The sequence below is a fragment of the Phyllostomus hastatus genome, unplaced genomic scaffold (assembly GCF_019186645.2).
Source record: "Phyllostomus hastatus isolate PE091 unplaced genomic scaffold, TTU_PhHast_1.1 phas_contig_113, whole genome shotgun sequence".
In the NCBI taxonomy this organism is placed as follows: Eukaryota; Metazoa; Chordata; class Mammalia; order Chiroptera; family Phyllostomidae; genus Phyllostomus; species Phyllostomus hastatus.
The window spans coordinates 11,240,320-11,258,067 of record NW_025333530.1 but is presented as its reverse complement, the minus strand read 5'-3'; the positions used below and the strand labels follow the sequence as shown (position 1 = coordinate 11,258,067).

General features: G+C 40.9%; 1 protein-coding gene across 4 annotated transcripts in view; it reads left to right on the top strand.

Moving 5' to 3' along the window:
- CADM1 (cell adhesion molecule 1) overlaps positions 1-17,748 on the top strand; it is a 373,189-nt gene that overhangs the window by 346,719 nt on the left and 8,722 nt on the right. For 2 of the 4 annotated variants that reach the window (XM_045836928.1, XM_045836911.1), the window contains 2 exons: positions 2,814-2,846; positions 10,011-10,064. The exons of 1 other annotated variant lie outside the window; for it this stretch is intronic. In XM_045836928.1, coding sequence (XP_045692884.1) covers positions 2,814-2,846; positions 10,011-10,064 — 87 coding nt within the window. The remainder of the gene's footprint in view (positions 1-2,813; positions 2,847-10,010; positions 10,065-17,748) is intronic. One more of the 4 variants, XM_045836920.1, reaches the window with a different exon arrangement.

Below are 17,748 nucleotides of genomic sequence, written 5' to 3'. Positions count from 1 at the left end.
CATGTTGCCTGTTGTACACTTAGAATACTGTCAAACAATATAGTGACCCCACAAGATGATGGCAGACTCTCTAACCCTCTGATGGAGATACCCATACAAGTCCTACTTCACAGAGCTTCACTCAACTCAGAGCCCGGGGGTCTGTGGTTTCTGCAGGAAGTCATAAGGCAATTTTGAAGAAGAATTTTGATTCTGTCACTGTGCTTTCCTGTGGGGAACACAGAGTCACTTCTAAAGAATTATTTTTAAATTCTTTACTTGAAATAGCCTCTGTTCAGATAGCATGCCAGATGCTCATAGACCCAGGACTGGCATCTGCGACTCCCTGGGTACACCCTCAGTCCTGTCCTACACTTCTCTACACAGCCAGCCTGTGTCTCTGCTGCAGCCTCTGCTCCACTGCTGGTCATGGTTTTGCTATTACCAGCTGTAGTAACTGTGTTGTTTGCCTTGAATGTGTTTGCCTTTAACTGTTTTAGAATGTGTCTTTTCCTTCTCAGCATCCCTTTTTCCTCCCCTTTTGGGTGCAGTTGATGGATTTCCCTTCCCCAGAATGGGGAAGCAAGCTGCGCTGTGAACTTCCCTTTGTTTATTGTCTGGTACACACCTGGAAGCTGATGTCTGGCTTCACTTAGTTTAATTTCAACATAAAGCCAACGTAATGGTATGATATAGGAAGACAGTAAATCGGGGAGTCACTGGTTAATGCTAAGCTGTTGTTTTTGAGGACTCTAACCTTTAGTTTTACTCCACCCCCTTTCTTTCATTTATACTAATGACTTACCTGGTGAAAATAAAGCACGTTAGAAACACTACTGCAAAAATAATGAGCCAAAGTGTTTATTGCTTTTTTTTTTTAATCTTGGAAAGCAGCCAGTGCCTAGCTACAAAATGTATTAACATGTATATAAGTGTTTCTGTACAAATTTGCATTTGATTTTGCCCTTCAAATTGGAAGCACCTCAAACCAAAACTTGACTTGGATGTTTCCAGCAAAGAGATGTGTCAGCTGTGTCATGAGAATCTCGTAGAGATGTTTCAACCATACAATTTTAGGTGTTCTTTTTTACTGCTATTTTATGCATACAGACTTGACTTGTAAGTATCATGCTCTTATGTGGTATATTTTATGCTTTTCTTTCCTTTGTCTGTTCTCCAAAAACCTAGTTAAAAATTATACTGAGCTACAGTGGCCTGAGAGGCCATTTCTGGTTAATTCTCACTCCTTAGAAGGACTCTAAATTCTTTATGGTATAGAGTCCTAAGGACAGTATGCCAACTGAAGGGGAACACCGGTGTGAATTCACGTGTCATTTGTAAATAAGAAGCACCAGGCTCATTTGACCAAAAAAAAAGTTATGATTAGCATTCCAATGCATTTAAACATTGCCTATGTTGGGCCCATAAGAGTTTTTTGAAATCTTTAAAACTCATGAAAATAATTACCAGCTAAATAGCTGCCTTATAAAACAAAAAGACAGGTAACTACTTGCAGTTTTAACCCCGACTCCCACCTCAGCTAGAGATGACTCACTCCTTCCTGGCCAGAGGGGACAGTGGGAGACAATATACTAGAGAGTTGGAGAACTGGAAACTAAAAGTCTGGCCAGGCAGGTTGATGTCGGTGCAAAGTGCGCTAGAGGAATGGTGTTAAAATGACTCTGGAAAAAGAATGTGGTTGTGCATTTTGTTAGATATTTATCCCAGTTCCCCTCTAGTGGAAAGTAAAGAGAAAATTTATTGAGCCCCTTGAGGAATTTCCAGGGAAGAGGAGCCAGTTAAGGCAGGCCTGGTTTTGAAACCTGGTAGAAGATGGAAAAAACTTGAACAGCATCGGAACAAGATGTAAAAGAGACAACCCACATTTTATTCCACAGCAAGTGCATTTGGCAGTGAAAAACAAAACCACGTGCTATCTCCTAATACAGGATGACGGCAGGACTGCTGGCAGCTCTCAGCAGTGAACGTGGTTCTGAACGGAGCAAAGGGTTGGTTGGCTGGAGACTCTAATTTTTGGAGTATCACATGATTAGAAGTGGGATTTGGCAAATTGTGTTGACTTGGGTGTTTCTGTGACAGACTCCTGCTTTTAGATTGTAACATAGTAAAGTCTGCAGAGTGAAGAACGGATTAATGGGGAGAGTGGGGTATATGTAGAAAGTAACCTGAAAACCTTTAATGTGTTCATTCCCATGGCCTCCTGATCCATTGAACTTTCCAGCTGAACTCTGCTGAAATAACACACTGGATGGAAAACTTGAAACCATATATTTGTCTATAGGCATCTAATAAGCAAAAGCCATAAAAGGATCCGAAAAGTGCAATTGATTTCACTGAAGCCTAATTGACAGTCAAGACTCTGGGTGCCTGGGTGGGTAGGTTAAAACAAAGGCAATGTTTGAATGTATGAAGCCATTGTTTAGCCAGCTTCTGAGTGAGCTTTTCTGTCACAGTCCTGAGCCTTGATGCATTAAGAGCCATCTACCAGTCACTGAGTTTGCACTGGTGTTTCTCATCACTTTGCATGTTCCCCTGACTATTGACTAGCAAGGAGTTGTGTCCTGGCAAGACCCCCAAAACCAAAGAATTTACTGTTTTCCTCACTGGCTCGCAGCTTTGAGCTGAAGGCATGTCTTAAAACAGTGCAACTCACTTCAAATGCTTTTTGCTTTTCATTTATTATTGCTTGTCCCGCGATGTTCTTTGAAAGCTTGCTCATATATTATCTGTTCCATTTTTTTCCATTTTCCCTTTTTTTGCATGCCGTTCCTCCTGTTTCTTCCCTTCCTCCAATCCTCTGTTCCCGTCTGTAGACACAACGGCGACGACAGAACCAGCAGTTCACGGTTGGTATCACATTACTGTTTATCTACTTTCTCAGCACTGCTGAGAGGCAAGGCAAGCCTGGGAAAAAGCAATGTAGTCTTCAAGGGCAATCATGTTTCAAGTAGACTGATCTCATAAATATACTATAATTTTTTAAGGTTTGAAAGATATCTTGTCTTGTCATTTCTGTTGTGAGTTCAGTAGCCAATGGTTGCAACCTGAAGTGAGGCCTCCTGCTCACTGGCTGGCTGGACTGGCAGCAGTTTCAGGTGCATGTAATCCTCAGTTATGTGACCCACCAGACACTGAAATAAAGGGACTTCACAAAAACTAAAATTAGCCTAGAAATGTAGCATCTGAATTAAAGCTCCAGTTGCCTTCTTTATTTATAGGCTAGAGTCTGAGGAACTTTTTGAAGAGGAGTTAGTTGTGTCACTTGGTAGTCGAGACTGAAGGTCAGGGTGGAAGAGTCCTGTTAAATTCATGAGGAGTTGATGAGGAAGATCTTTGCTCCTCTTTTAATTATGCCGCTAACTGTGTCTACCTCCACGGGTAAACACCCATTCTGGTTCACCTTTAATCTCTATGTGTGCATGAGAGTTTATGCTAACATTTGGTGGGAAACATCTCCACGCTAAGAGTGACACCATATGTATATTTTAACATCATAAACTGGGGCTTGAGAAATCATTTGTGTGTGGGTATCTTGTAGGAAAAATATTAAAGAGTTAGTTAAGATTTTAACCAAAAGGTGATAAAAACAGAGTAAAGCTCAGAATGGGGCATGGAGAAATCCTTTCCCCAAGTCCACCAAAGACTGACTAGGTTGGAATAAGTCTGTTAACTTCTTATTTCTCTCCAGTCAGAAAATTAGGATCATGTTTCATCCATAGATTACATTATTACTTAAATAATCTCAAATCTAATGCTCAGAGACAGATACATTAGTTTTAAAAAAATGGGCTGAATTTTAATCATTGAATCCAAGGGAATTATTTGGTAAAAGGCCTGCCTAAATCACTTTGCATGTTGTACAGGGTTGAAATCTATCATTTAAGTGACAAGAGGTGATCAGCCAACCCTCTACTGTTCATTCAACTTTTAGAGAAACTGCTCTTCCCAGCACAGACTGGCTTCCTTAAATAGGCCTACATTTGAGGATTTATCCATTAGAAACCCCTAAGCAAAACCTGTCCCATTTGAGCTGGCCTTAAAGGTCAGGCCTTGATGCTTGGCTGATCACCCCCACATTTGGACTTGCTGATGAGGAATTCTGAGAAAGCAAAACAAACTTAGGTGTGGAGCACTATAGACCCTCCCCACCCTGTCCCTAGCTCACCCTGCCCTTTCCTGCCATTTGCACAAAGGGAAAAGTTCATAAAATAAGTTAAAGGGCCAAATACACTGACAATCATGAGAAATCAATTAGGTATAAAACTTCCCTTTCTAAGGTTAATGCCCCATAGTGCTTGTTACATTTCAGGCATTGCACTCCATTAAGCTTAGTTATTTGTAGGTTTCATCATTAATTGAGCACTTCCTGACTTTTATTGATTATTCTCAGAGCTTTAAGGCTATTCAAAATAGTCCAAGAGATTTTGTTCTATTCTTTTTAAGATGCTTTAAGTTCTGAGCTTCCTATAATTAACTTCAGGGTCAAATGTAACCATAAGATTCCTGAATTCTGTGAAATCTTTGAAGAAATATTGATCATCTATCTCTTAAGAATCCAGAGTTCTGTTTTCTAGGTGCCTTCGATACAATCCACATACTTGTGTGACTCTAATGGAGGTAGGCCTGGGAGCTAGGCTGGTGTTCGAAGTAGGAAATATGTCCCCTGACCTAAAAATGAGAAGTTTACTTCGGGGCCATTCCTATTTTTAGGACCCCGTTTTTTATCAGGTCTTGCTCTCTGGAGAGACAAAGTAGAGGGGACCTCCTTGCATGGCATAATAAAGAGACACTTGGAATAGGATTTCATAGCCCTGGTCGGCAAGAGACAGATGTCTATGTACTGTGAGCAGCAATCACTGTCTTATTAGATGAGGGACAGTATTTAAACCGCTGATACCTCAGTAGAATGTTACTGACCGACATTGCCTGAGAACTACATCTAAAGCCAAGAAACTTGGAGAGAAAAAAGAAGAATATATATGAGAGATAGATTTTAATCATATATATGATTCCTTAACAGCAAGTGGATAGAAATGATAACACAGGTTGATCCCTATATAATACATTTATGAATACATTCTCCAACTTGTCTAAAATCCTCAGAGTTGTCCTCCCAAAGGGGTCCAACCACTATTTTAAACAGCATACTCTCCAGCCCATAGCAAAGAGCTTTAATGAGAGCCAAACTAACGTTTTGAATTTTCCTTAACAGAAGGGTAAAAGAATTCCGGGTCAGTTGTCAGGAGAGAAACAGTAATAGGGGTACAGTAGAAATTACAAAATGGGGATCAGATTTCCAAAGGCATACAGATAGAGAACTGATTTTGTTTGAGTGAATTATGGCTAAAACCCAGCTTCTTTGGTGCAGCAACCATTTGACTTAGATTCACTTGCGAGTAATCTTGCAATGTTCATTACGGAGATCTGGCATAAAAAGTGTGCTTTGATAACTCGGCAACTTAAATGACAAGACATGTTAGGCCATCCAGTTGTGACAATTTTACTTGTCTTTATACTGGATTTCCTTCTGTGTTTCTCTTTTATAAAAAGGAAAAAAATTACAGAAAGCTTTTCCTTTGAAGACTCATTAAAATATTTTATTCAAGCTTGTGTTGCTAGAGTATGTATGAAGTATACCAGTTGTTTATGTATGTTGACCATTTGTTCTTACCAATATCTGATTGGAATAATAAGCATGTATTGGAAGGTTAGAAGTGCATGGGCATGAATCAAAATCAAATGGATTTTCTCCAAAAAGAAACCAAACAATAATCTGCCACAGTGTGTTTTTAAGGACCTAATTGATGGTAAAGATAAATATGAGTGTAAGATGGAATTTTTAGACTAGGTTGACTGGAGGGATTTTCTTTGAATAAGGATCTTGAGCATTTGTATTTTTGGAGCTCATCCTTAAGGCCTGGTCAGGAAGAGTCCTGTGTTATATGTGCATGTTGAGTAATGCAAAAACCACTCTGCCAAATCCTGGTACCACCCGGTCTGAACTTGATGGCAGAAATGCATGAGTGACTTAAAGCATGGGTGGTGTAGGTATTATGGTTATTGATGTGTGAGTGCGTGTGATGGTTCTTATTTGTTTGTTCAAATGTAGACGCTTCTCTGTAAGTGTCTTGTGCCTTGTTCTTTTTCTACCCTGTGTGTCCCCTCTCCCATTCCCCACCCACCTCCCCTGTGTGAGGTTTTGGGTGACAGCATGTCCATGGTCTGGAATAGTGCTTGTGCTTTTGCTGCACTGCAGTCAGCTGGCTTCCTCTGAGTTACAGCACCCTCTCTCTCTCTCTCCCTCTCTCTTCCTCCTTCCCTTCTCTCCCTCTCCTTGTCACCCTCTCTTCCTTTCTTTCTTTCTTCCTTCCTCCCTGCCCCACTTTCCCTCTCCTATTTTATTATTTTTAAATCTAACTGTCCTTTTGCTTTCCACCTCTGGATACATTAGACGCTGATGATCTCATGAATTTAGATCTTCCAAATGAGTATTTAAATAGTTTTTAACTCAGTACGTAATTGTGGGAAGACTCAAACTTGGATACCCTCTGAAATAACTTTTCACTTTCATTTGTGGTTTCAAAATGTTTATACCCTAGTCCACTGCCCTTAGGTAACTACCCTATGAATCTCCATTTCCCTGAGTTATTTTAAAAGCAGTACAAGCCATGGTAGAATTCTAAAAGCACATGAAATTCTTATCTTTCTTTCTACTCGATTGGAAAATTCTGAAGCCCATTTTAAAGAAAAATAGCCAGCAGTGCGCATTATTACAACCTCTATGTCCACCATCTGTGTATGTACCTCTATGCACATCTCTCTCTCTGAGTACACAACAGTGGCATTCAAAGGCCGCCATTCAGTCAAGGGACTGCAGGCATTGTGTGTCCTACTCCAGCACAAAGCTACAGAGGGTTACAAATGGCTGCAGGACCTGAAGATTGCGTGTCAGCCCTGATAACACAGTTTGGAAACAATGTGCTACTGTTTAACTGCGTGAACCAAATTTCTGCTGATGGGAAGAAGGCAAAAACTCCACAAAAGCTGACAAAGCAGAAAGAACAGGATGACCGAGCATTTAGATTAAAACTACTGGGGGCTTCTGAAAACTCTTATGGCTGGTGATGGAAGTAACAGTTTCCATAATATGGCCAAGCGATCAGATATATGCTGTTTAGGTAAGAGAGAGACCATCTCCTACTTTTTCATAATGGGAATGGTACCAGGGCCAGTGGGCTAAGTTTTTGTTTCCTAGAGGTTTTATTTGATCATTCTCTTTGAAATTTTCTTTTAAAAAAGAGAAGATAAAAGAAACCCCGATGAACTGAACCCACAGACATTCAGATTTTACTTGCCCTTGACTTTGAACCTATTTAAATATCTCTAGAATCTCTGACTGTTTCTAATTTTTGAGGTTTTCCTTAACCCGGTTTAAAATCACAGCACTTTTAGAAGCCAGTGATCTCTGCCACAGAGGAGGAGTAACAACTGCAGAAGCGCTGTCTGAAGAGGCTGTCTCTGCAGCACGTTATATAGAGCACGTGACGCAGCCAGATAGGGGTCTCTGCAGAAAAGACAACTAGTAGTGCATACAGTCAATTATCGTGTTTGTGCCTTAGGACTTTATTAATTGCTGGAAAAAAATCCCATATGGACCAAAAGTAAATTTTCATTTGTTTAACAACATTCAAAGAAATTTGTTGAATACATTTTAATTACAAGTGACAAAAGGATTTCCAATGGCTGATGTGGAAATTTAAAAAGAAAACCCAAGAAGTGCTTTCCTACTTACTAAGTTGTGAAGATTCCTTTTGAAGAATGTTCTCTGCTTTATAAAATGCATCTTTGTCTTCTTCTTTGAGAAAATGAGAGGTGTATAATTTTTCACAGGGAAGAAAACTACCTGAGTCAAAGTAGTTCTAGGAGGTAAATTTTGCATGTTGTCACTTGTACCTCTGTGCTTCAGTAAATTCTTCCTAATTATATTTATTCAGAAATGATCCAACCATTGCAGAGCACTATAGATTCTAGATTCATAAAATACAATGGCAGTGCAAAAACAGATTTAACGCCACTAATGTAAATGGCTTCCTACTTTCAGATGAAATCTGAGCAGTAGATTCCAGATGACTTGGTATATTTTCAAGTTTATATTATTAAAAATGACAGTTTTGGCTTTATGAGGTATGTATCAACTGTCAGTGCTTTTTAATGGAGAACTGCATATCAGTGATATTTCATAAACATATTTGTTTTTATTTTTTTTAATTAGCTTTCTAATGCCCTCTCCAAGGAAACAAACCTTGAGCAGTAATGCTGCCTACTTGAAACATCCTTGTATAATACGGTTCATTGGGCGCCAAGCACGTATGTAGAATGCTTTGATATTCATTGGGCCACGTAGAGGTGAGGGATTAGCCATCTGAGAATTCATAATTAACTACAGAGAAGTACTTTATGTTGCCCATTTATAACAATTATTCAAATAATTGCATTCATCAGTCTTTATACAATGGATAAAGTGCATTAGAAATAGAAACACTTTTGGCCAATCAAATTTCAGAACAAATGCATAGCATCCTTACTCAGTTACTTCTGTAATTCATTACATTACTCACTGCTTTCCCTTTCGTTACCTAATCCAAAGTTTGGAAACACTCATGGATTCAAAATCGTTCCATTTGTAATTGGCATCTGCCCTTAAATACTGGCATCCACAGGTCTTGATGGAAATCTTCAAGAGCTGATGATATGACCATTCCCTTTCACAGCACCAACCAGGCTACAATATCCACTTGGCTTGTTTATAAAACAGCTTACAAAATCCAAGCTTTTACTGACCACTTCTACATAGTGTTTCTGTTAATTTGGGTATTTTTAAAACAGTACAATCAGTTTGGCATTGCTTGTTTCCAGAGCATTTGTTTTGGTTGCTTTTATGCTCTGGTTAGTAGTTCACTGAGTGTTGCTCCCAAATCATTAATACAGCACACACATACTCAGCATATACTTTGTGCTTGGCTGTAAGAGTAGAGAAAGATGAAAAATTAAACATGATGTTCCCCTCTCTTCAAAGACCTTGCAGTTTAATAGGTCCACAAATGTCTTCAAAAGTGACAAATCCCATTAGAGAAATATTAGTGAATTATGTGAATTAGAGCACCTGGAGCAGTCTGGCAGGACTTGGGGCAGAACATCAAAGCACAAGGAAAGGCCCCCTTGATTGCCCCACATTCTGTGGCATTTAATAAACAAAGCATGGGGGAATAGAAGCCGTCTCCTAGCTGAGCCCCCATTCTTCCTCCACTTTTCTCTTTACCTCTTTTAGTTCAGACCAGAGCGGGCCAGCACTGGTGGGGGCTGGGGTATGGGCACGTCAAACCCCCACTCGATTGTCTCCTGACCTAACTGCTTTTTCAGCTTTGAGGGTTTTGTTTTTTAGGAATACCTCTGATTTTTGAAATTTTCTTTTTTCAAAATTCATTTTGCAAATCAGATTTTTCTGGGGAAGGCATAACCTGCAATCTGCAGCTGGCAGATGCTGCGCCATGTTGAAACGAGTGGTACAAGATCCTCATAAATTGATCAGACACTGTATTTATCAATATTGGCAAGGATTTCCATTTACACTAAGATGTGAAATCAAACTACGTAACACCTAAGTATATTTGTATTTAAGAGAGATATCAGAGCATCAACAGCTAACAATCAGGCTTTATTTTTCTTTTTTGCATGCTGTTATGAATGAGTGCTTTTAAACATTTGCCTTCATGTTTCATGTGCTTTGAAAGTGGAGACTGAGGAATCTTTCTGCCTTGATTGTGTATCAATAACAAAATTAAATGATTGGAGAAATGTACTTACATCTTAATACATTCAAGCTATCCAAAAAAGAAAGAGATAGCAAGAGATTTGGCTCATGTTTTTAAGAAATTCATCCTCAGTTCTTAAGTGTTTTGTTTATGTCCCTTGAGGAATGAAAAGAAAAACGATTTGTTTTTACTTGTAAGGCCTTACTCAGTTGCCCAATTCCGCAGAAGAACTGGACAGTGAGGACCTCTCAGGTAAGGGCTAGTCATAGGTAAGGCACTGCAGTGTCCAACCTGTGGGTGCTCTGTCCACTTCTACAGAATGGCCATTTGGTTTGTTGAGCAACTGATTAGCAATTGTGAATTTTGACACTAAAGAAAAATAAATTTTTATTAACACTCTCTTCCTCCCTGCCCACCTCTCTTCCCTGTGGTAGTGGATTATATGTAGCAGGGGTCAAGTCATCTTTGGGATTGCAGAAAAGCCACTCTATTCAGTGGCTTAATAGAATTTTATGTTCTGGATATATAATGGTTCAGGATAAATTTTGTTGCATTCATTATAAAGCAATTTAAGGATGTTGGATTATGATACAAGATCTTTATTTAAAAAAAAACCCTCATATTGACCATTCACTGCTGTTAGGTAGACTAGAAAAGCGAAGCCATAGTAATCTTAGGAGTGAGGGGAGGAGAGGGGAAGGAAGGAAGGAAGGGAGGCGATTGTTTTGTCACACACCATGATGTAAACTAATTATCCACCTCAGACCTTTTTCACAGCACACTGAGCTCTTGCAAAAGTAGGTTTCATGCTTGATTTCAGGATTTAGGTGTTACTAATCCAGAATAAGAAGCATATCCTAAAGGGGCAGGGGAGGGTTAAATGCTCAGAGCTAAACAATTATGTGAGCTCCCATGATGTTGCAGAGCTTCACTGCCAGCCAGCCATAGCTTCTTACACATGTTGATTGGTCACTTCTTAATAAATTAATAAAGAAGGCCCCCTCTTCATCACTGTGATGGAGAAACTAAGACATAGGATTATAGATGCTTACTCCAGTCTGTTGGAAAGAAGGGTTCCATATTGTCCCTCCTTGAATATTATTTCATCGCAGCTCCCTTGAATAGTTGGTTGTTGAGGGTTAACTATTAAATACAGATCTTACCCAGTGAGAGAGTAAGATAGTACCTACCACCCAGTGTTTGTACATGCAGCTGATTCATTGCCTACTATACACTTCTGTCAAACCCCAGGGATGCCTTTATTTTTCTGTTATGTAGCATGTCCCAGTTTGAGCTTAGCTGTAGGATCTTCTGGTGTGGAAGTTCCAGGAAGACATACTAGTTTTGTTCACTGCTGTATGCCTGTTGCATAGTAAGCACACAGTTGGTATTTGGATGAATAAATGAGTTCTAAGCCCCAATGACTGTACATAGATAAATAAATAGAAGATTGGAAAGATAGCCAGCCCACCAAGAAAAGGTTTCATTTTTGTCTCTTTTTTGTGGTATATTTGGAGAAACTGCAAAAACATTAGCCCAATTTTCTTATAAGAGTAGACAAGTACTTCTCCCTACACAGAATGTAATGCCAAGCATAAGTAATCTCTGTTCTCTGTTCTGATCCTGACCCTAAATAAAACCACTCTGACACAGTGGCCATGGCAACTGGATCCTCTCAAGGATCCTAAGACAGGGCTCAGTTCTCATTGGGCCCGATTCCTCTTGGCAAATTAGCCACACGAGGATCACTCAGATATGTGGAAGTAATTTTTCTCCTCTTTAGGAAAATGGAATGAAATCAGCCATCCACCCCTTCCTCCAGCATCATCAATTAAGAAACACTCTGGGTCTCTCAGCTCTGTACCAAGTCAGATGCAGCCATGATGCAGTCTATCAATCACCCCTAAGTCAGGAGCAATAAACCAACAACTGTTTGTGTTCATCATAATTCGGCTAAATTAATAATTATGCTGTCACCCTCCCCGTTGCCCTCTAGGAGCGCTGCAGTCACATATCGCTCAGGAACCATAAGTCTTGTTGAACACTGATGATCTGTCAGGTTGGGGCCGGGCTGCCTCTGCATCTGGTTTGATGAACTAATCAAAAACTGATTAGCACCTTTGTTCAAAGGGGATGCTGATTAATCAATTACTATTGATTGTGTGCTTGACTTCCCTCAGCAGCAAAGACACATCTGAAGGGGAAAAAAACAACCAATAAAAATTGAGCAGCTGTCATAGTGTTTAAATTTATTAAAACAAAATACATTATTTTTTATGAAGCTGTCTTGAAATGGGTCACTGAAGGGGAGCATATTGATTGAAAAAGGATGAACTTCTCAAATTCCTGTAGCCTAGAGACTGAATTCAATTATAATACAAGACAAACAGGTTAACACCTATCTTAAACAGTCCATCGATAAATTAGAGTAGGTGTTGCACATTTAATGCTAAACTGTGATAATGAACAATATTACCATTCATTCTTGTTCTCTCTAGGTGGAGATTTCATCCTTATTATGAATAAAGGTTATATTCTGCATTGCCTTCAAAATAATGATAGTCTGTCTTCTACTCACCCCCATATCTCCCTCCCCACCCACCATTCACCACTGCTACCTCAGCTAAAGACAGTTTCATAGGCAGCATATGGTGCTCCATCCTCACCCAGCAAAGCAAGTTGCCTAGCTGATCCTTCTCTTTAATCTGCATTAGAAATTAGGCTTGTGTGGAGTTCAGTGATTTAATTATCGGCAGGCCTGGGGAGCTTATCCAGTTTGACTTTGAACCCTTTCATTTACTTTTTGGGTGTTAACTTTATTGATGATAGATCCACAAGAGTTTTGAATTGTTTTATCAATTACATCTGCTGTTTCCTGGTGACAGCTGGTGGTTATTGCCACCCATGTGGAATAGAATAGCTTGAAGCATATTTATCCTTCTATTTTATTTTAAACTTTAAAAAAAAAGTCTCCAACTGCCTCAGTAATGGAAGGGCCTCAGGGACTGTTCAGTGGAGTGCGGTGTTAAGTACACCGTGTGCCAGGGACTGGCCCTCTGGCACAATCGAAATGATCCATCGGTCTTCTGCTTTTGAAGCAAAGGCACAGACAAGAAATTCCAGGACCCTCATGCTTCTCCAAAAAATGTTCTCAACCCTTGCCCTACAAACAAGAAAGTAATCTGGGAAAATCCTACAATGTCTCCCTCACACTCCATTGGAAAGTATGGGTGAGGGCAAATTCTAAATGGCTTTGAAAACCCATGCCAGGTGTTGAGGAAGAATCCAGCCGGGTGAGCCAATTCTGGCGCCTTACAAGGAAATTCTGGTGGATTACAAAGAAAACATGGGCTAACCATAGAGCCTGAATTGAAATAACAGAAGAACTCAAAGGTGTTTGGATCCAGGTGACCAGTTCCAGGTGGGATATATGACCCTTTAGTTATTGTGAGTGGTCTCAGTGCCTGAGAGAAGCTGTCAGTAGACACAGCATTTTGAGGGACTCTTCTCTTAACTGCCACCTAACATGTGGCTCAGATTTGGCGAATAGGCTGTTTCATTTCTCTGGTAGACTAATAATGATGGGGATGGTAAAACAACATAAAGCCAGCTGGGCTTGGCTCTGTGCAGACCTGTTCAAGGAATGACCCGTAAATGTAAAGTGTAGTATTCTTTACTCATATTCATGTAGTATTTACGGCTTGGAAAGCTCTCTCACACATATTAATGACCCCGTTCGATCTTCGTTCACGCAGCACAATTAGAGCTGCCGTAGATTTCACATGCCAGGCCTCTGCTCTTGCATAGTTACATTCTGGTGGGGGGAGACAGCCTCAGGACACAAGGCAATGTTGGACAGTGACAAATGCTGTGTAAAAAAAAACAAAACTGGGTAAAATGAGAGTGATGGGCTGGGAAGAGCTGGAGGCTAGTTTAGAAAAGCTCACCAGGGAAGCTGTTCGTACAGAAAGACCAATGGATGAGAGAATGAGCCAGACATGGGAAGATTTTTGTGAAAGCCCTGTGAGGTTGTTAAGGAAGGAAGGGTTGTTTGTCTCAGTTTACAAATGAGGGAACTAGGGCTCCAGAGATCAAATGATTTACTCAAGAGATAGTCAGAATTTGAGCATATGGGTCTTCCTGCCTCTATCAGAGATAGAGACTTTGGTTTAAAGTGGTTTTTCTTCCCCAGTGAAACCCAGACTTCCTTTGCTCTGGGGTCTTGGAAATTCTTTTCCTCTTGGACCCTTTTCAATTCAGCCTGTGCACCCAGGGAATGAGGAGGGAAATGCGAGCTCTCCAGAGCCCCTCAGGTGTAGAGTCATGTACTAACCGACCTGGATAGATCTCTTCCAGCATTAAATCAAGCTTTTCCCTTCAAACAACACCTTAAGTTCTGCTTGGATGTTTTCTGTGCCATTGTTCTCCCGACTCACCTAAATCATGGGATTAGTTTCTCACTGAGATGGTTCCAAGTGCCATGGGAATGTGTTGGGTCGTGGAGGTTAAACGTAGATTTCCTTATTTTAAAATTTTACTTAGTACCAGGCACTAGCTGACAAGTCATATTAGGTCCATGCCAGCATGTCCATGATCTTCTTACAATGTGACTTTGAACTTTATTGTATTGCTGATCTTCCCATAATCCAACATGCTGCTGTTTCCCCCATAGGGAGGAAGAAGACCATCATATAGGAAATTTTCCTCAAAAACTTGGCAGGATACAAAGAAAAATGTGAATTCTAGTTCTCCTCAACTCGGCAGGTTGGACACTGCTTTGGGGTGACTCCACCATATTCATTAATCCATCATCACACCCCCAAATGCCTGAGGTCCACTGAGCACCTTTCCCAGAGAGATACTCTAGTGGGAAGTGTGTGCTTGGAAATACTTTACAACCCTGTTTTCTTTATCAGATGTGTACTCCTTTAAGGGAAATTCTGGTACCATCTTCAGTGCTCCCTAACGCTTAAAATGGAAAAGCATCACCCTTCTAAGCCCTTGTTACTGTGATGTAGACAGGGGGGACTCCTGAGGGTGCCATTTGGTCTCACTGGTAATGCTGAGGGTCTCGGGAGGATCGCATCCTGCTGCATCAAGTCATTTCCACTGTTGGTTAAACATAACTAAGTCCATGTAAATCCATCAGTCTTCTGCTTTTGAAGCAAAGAAAAATCAAAGTTAGAAAAACACCAGTTGTCCTTATATTTAGCTGACAACAAGTATTTAATATCCTGATACTCAAATGGTACACTTGAATTATAACTTGGACTAGGTGGCCTTCAGCCACCAGGCCTGCAGCCTTGATCACAGGTGGGACAGGTAGGCCATCAGTCACACTGGCATTCTGCATAAGGGCTCAGTCTCCTCAACTCAGCAAGTGTTTATGGGGCATCTCAACATCAGAACAATGCTGAGTGTGCAGTACAACCCTTAACCCCAAAGAGCTGATGAGTATTTGCCTTGAGTCAGTGATAAGAACTGGAATGAAGCCCTCCTTAGGTTTTACTGTAACAGATTTAAATTTGACAAACACCTCCAGAGTACCTGTGATATGCCAAACTGGGCCAGAGAGGCACTTTCATATTCAGCAATATGTTGACCTTCCAAAACAACCCTGTGGAAATGTATGACTGTGCTCAGTGGCTCAGAGTAGCTGGGTGACCTGCCTGAAGTCGCAGACAACAGTGAAGTCCAGCTTCTACTGCAGATCTGATGGCAAGTCCAGTGTACTTTCCCACGGGCCCCACAGGAGCTTAGGTATTCAGTCTTCCTGCATCTTCTCTCTGGTCCCATTTCTGGAGGATGATGGAGGCAGTAAAAGGCTGTGAGAGCCCCAAATTCTGCTCACTGAGTACAGCAATGTACAGCCAGAGCCTGTGTGCAGTACTTCTAATTTAAATGAACACATACTGAGCTCTGCATGTCAGGATGAAAATGCTGACTGCAGTTTTCCTTCAAGTAGCTCAACATAGTTCCTTTAAAATGTTAGTGTAGCTGCAGTTCCATTGCAAGAATGAAATGCCACTGAAGGGGAGTGCTAGATGCCCAGGACGTTGTGTAGGAGTCCTCATGATTTTCCTACCTTATATTTATTCCTTCCCTTTCACTTTCTAAAGACAGGAAAGAAAGGGCATACTGCATAGAGGCTAGTGTGCTCCAATATATATTAACATCTTAATGGGAAAGCCGTGCATGTACTGTATACATTTACTACTCTCTGACAAGAGGGAATTAAATGTCAGAAGGATTTGTAGCATCTATAATTGAATTGCTGCTGAGAAAAGCAAATCTTAAAGAAGAATAACATATTAGGATTAGCAAATAATGTGGCATTTTGTCAGCGTATGCCATTCAGTTTGTTCCCCTTCAGTAATAAAGTTGTGCTTTTTAAAATGCACACTTATTTTTGTTGCCATGACGGGCACTACAATAGGCGGTGAGAATGAGTAGCTTACGTTATTGAGATGGTGCTAGGTTTTTTGGTTTGTTTTATTTTGTCTTTGAGGTCAGATTTTGTTTTTGCCTCAGATTTGGAAGACCTACTGTCAGACTTTTTTTCTTCCTGGCAAGAAGCAGCAAGCGACATCACGATCATTAAGCTGCTCCTGAGATAGACTCATCCCTCCCTGCAGCCCTAGGAGGCTGGGGCCAGTATTGCCATTCTAAGCTCTGTTTCTAAGAGTTTTTTATTAAACCAACCTGTCCAGCAAGACTTAAGAGCAGGCAAGAGACTAAAACTAAATAAACCACGTGACAGAACTGTTGCAAAGTATAACAGTTCTAACTCTTCTCTAATGATCCATAGATGGTGAAACTGCAGAAAGTAGAGCATCTGAATTGTTCGATAAATAGAAGTAGGAGGACTGACATCATTAGAACCTCCCCATATAGTTTTTAAGATGAGGCCTAAGGTAGTTTGTAACCCATGAAAGAATACATATGAGCCTTTAAGGGGAGTATCTAACTCTCCCCAAATTTTTAAATACACCTTACAGCCTGAGCCAGGACTGTTTGGACATGTGAAAGAAGGCCAACAGAAGGTGGTTGTCATGCCCTCTGCTGTCTGTTGTACTGTATATTAATTGCTGTATAAGACTAGCCTCAGACTGCAGCCACAGTGAGCATTCTGCTCAGTGACTTCCTGCTAACGTCCCTATCGGCCAGGAGCTTGTCCAGGATACACTGGCGGCTCTCCATGGACCCCTGCCTTTGGTGGCAGAGGCTCCTATTCTTATGAAAGATCCATGATTAAGGTGCTCACATGGCAGAGTGTATTATGCTGTCCCTGCCAGGTGGTATAGTAGCCATAGAAACCGGATCTGTTGCAGAGCCCTGTTCTAACAGGCTGTGCAGCTGCGGAGCGCTGCGTTGAGGATGACTACAAGTAATCTGAGCACTGAAAGCCGGCAGAGAGAGACAGGGGAGTCCCCTGCCGGGAGGGGAGGAGACTGCTGGTCCACTAGCAGCCAATTTTATCATCTGGCCCTATTTAGAACTCCCCTTCATAGTGCCCATGAGAGATGGATGGAGCCAGGTTACCTGCCAAGGTAAAGAAGTCTGAGCAGCTTGGGCCATCCCTCTTGAGAGTTTCTTTAAAATGGTTTTGTCCTTGCAGTTTCTGTGATGCTCACGTGAACCCAGGGGTTGAAGCTATGACCTATGCTGTAGTAGTCAACTTAATATTCTACAAGCAGTGTGTAAATGCTCACCTGGAACCAAATCTTCCAGCTTTTTGCCGATCAAAAAGCTAACTCACGAGTACTAAGCAGACCATGACTGATCCGTCCCTACGGAGACTCGTGTCACATGTAGAGCCATGGACATGGCTGCAGGATGACAGTATAGGCAGGGAGGGCTGAGCCACAACTACGAGCTGGCATGAACACTTCCCGTCATTTACAAAGTACAAAATATCTGACTCATGCAGGGACTA